At 68.5% G+C, this 1888-nt stretch overlaps 1 protein-coding gene across 1 annotated transcript; it reads right to left on the reverse strand.

Annotated features, from left to right (window-relative positions):
• Window positions 1-247: 247 nt before the first annotated feature.
• Window positions 248-1569, reverse strand: DIO3 (iodothyronine deiodinase 3). The gene has a single exon (XM_037502005.2). The coding sequence runs from the start codon at window positions 1535-1537 to the stop codon at window positions 623-625; it is 915 nt and encodes a 304-aa protein (XP_037357902.1). The 5' UTR covers window positions 1538-1569; the 3' UTR covers window positions 248-622.
• Window positions 1570-1888: the final 319 nt, after the last annotated feature.

The raw sequence follows: 1888 nt of genomic DNA on the forward strand, positions 1-1888 counted from the left end.
GCAGGGAGGCTGTTGAGCACCCAAACTCAAGGGAAAGCAGCCCTGCCCACCCTTCCCCACCTCACGCCTCCTCCCCCAACCAGGGACTTGAAACAGCCACAAAAGCAGCAGGGCATCCTTTCTGCCTGCGACAGGTGTGGGTGCCAGGCAACTAGGGCGAGCTGCAAGCACTGCTGGAACCCAGCTGCGCTCCGGGCGCGCCAGCCGCCGGTCCCCGCGCCCGCCCGACGCTGCGCACTGCGCCGCCCGGGGAAGGCTCACTGGCTCTCCTTTCTGGGGAGGGGGTGTGAGAGCCGGCGGCCCGGGCCTCGGCAAGGACAGATCCAGCGGTGCCCAGGCAAGAATGGCACCACACCCACACTCAGGAAATTTCGAGTGAGCCAGGCCAGTCTAGGTGGTGGGCAGTCACAAGAGGACGGTCACAGGACAATCACAGAATCAGAGTCCAGGGAGGCAGAGGCGTCTTCCCGGGCTCGGCTGAGGGCACCTCAGCCTGCAGCGCTGCTCAGCACAGCGGTGTCCCTGGGCCCTGCCCAGCCTGACTCCACGTGGGGCATCCACACGTGGCCTTCCAGTGTTCCAGGGCACAGCCCACCGAGTCCAACCAGTGTCCTTGGTTGTTTTACACCCCACGGGGCTGAGGGCCGTGCAGTTGCTCATTATAATGCTCCAGCCAGGTGCGCAGCTCCGAGACCTGGTAGCCATCTGGGCCGCGGCCACCCTGGTACATAATGGTGCCACTCTGGATGACGTAGAGGCGCTCGAAGTAGGCGCCATAGGCTGAGCTGCTGGAGTTGGCCATGGTGTCGAGCACCAGCGCACAGCTGGGTGCCCCCTGCTGCAGCACCCTTGCCGCACTGACCCTGTCCTCCAGGCTCTGGTGCTGTGGGATGCTGTAGGGGGAGTCTGTGGTCACCCAGCCGTCAGAGGGGTGTGCTTCCTCGATGTAGATGATGAGGAAGTCGACGTCGCGCTGGTACTTGGTGACCAGGCGCTGGAAGGCGCTCATGCGCGCCATGAATGGTGGTCAGGTGCAGCTGCCAAAATTGAGCACCAGCGGGCGGTTCCCTCGCGCGAAGTCGAGGATGTGCTGGTTCTGGAAGCCTTCGGGCAGGACCACCTCAGAGTTGGGCGCCGGGCCGCCCTCGTGCGCCTGCTTGAAGAAATCCAGCTTCTGGCCGTGCCACACCGCCTTCAGCGACGCCAGGGTGCACAGGCGGTTGTCGTCGGACACGCAGATGGGCGGGTCGTCGGGGGGCACCTCCTCGCCATCGCTGTTGAGTTCCATTTCAGGCTCGGGCTGACCCCGGCGGCCGCGGCCCAGGAAGTGCTTGCGGATGCACAGGAAGTCGAGGAGCCAGAGCATGAAGGCCGTGCCGAGGAAGCGCGGGAAGAGCACGAGGCACGAGGCGGTCTGGGCGCACAGCCGCAGGGAGTGCAGCAGCAGGGAGCGGAGCATGGTGACCGCCGTCCCCGAGGCCCCCTGGGGCCCGCCGCCTTCCCCCACCACTAAGCTCGGGGCAGCCTGGCGAGGCATCTGGGCTTCGGCTGTGCGGGGAGCTCGATTTATAGCCGACGCTTCAATTGGAGGGAGACTCCACCTCCGGCCCGGGGCCCGCCCCCTTGCAACTTGAGCCCGGAGGGATCACCCAGCGGGGCGGCCAATGCCCCAGAAATAGTGGGCCGAGGGCGGGCGCGGGCGGCCGGAGGGCGGGGCGGCCCGGCCAGGGGCCGGCGAGGGCGGGGCCGGGCCCCGAGGCCCGCTCCCGGGGGTGGGGACCCCGGCCGGGTCGTCGCCCGGGACCCGGAGCCGGACCCGGGAGCCGGGCGTCCGCGGTGGAGCTGCCCCGGCAAGCGCGAGCGCCGCGCGCGGCCCTGGTCCCGGCCG

This window comes from Talpa occidentalis, unplaced genomic scaffold, assembly GCF_014898055.3.
Source record: "Talpa occidentalis isolate TD23 unplaced genomic scaffold, MPIMG_talOcc4v2.1 talOcc4.11, whole genome shotgun sequence".
In the NCBI taxonomy this organism is placed as follows: domain Eukaryota; kingdom Metazoa; phylum Chordata; class Mammalia; order Eulipotyphla; family Talpidae; genus Talpa; species Talpa occidentalis.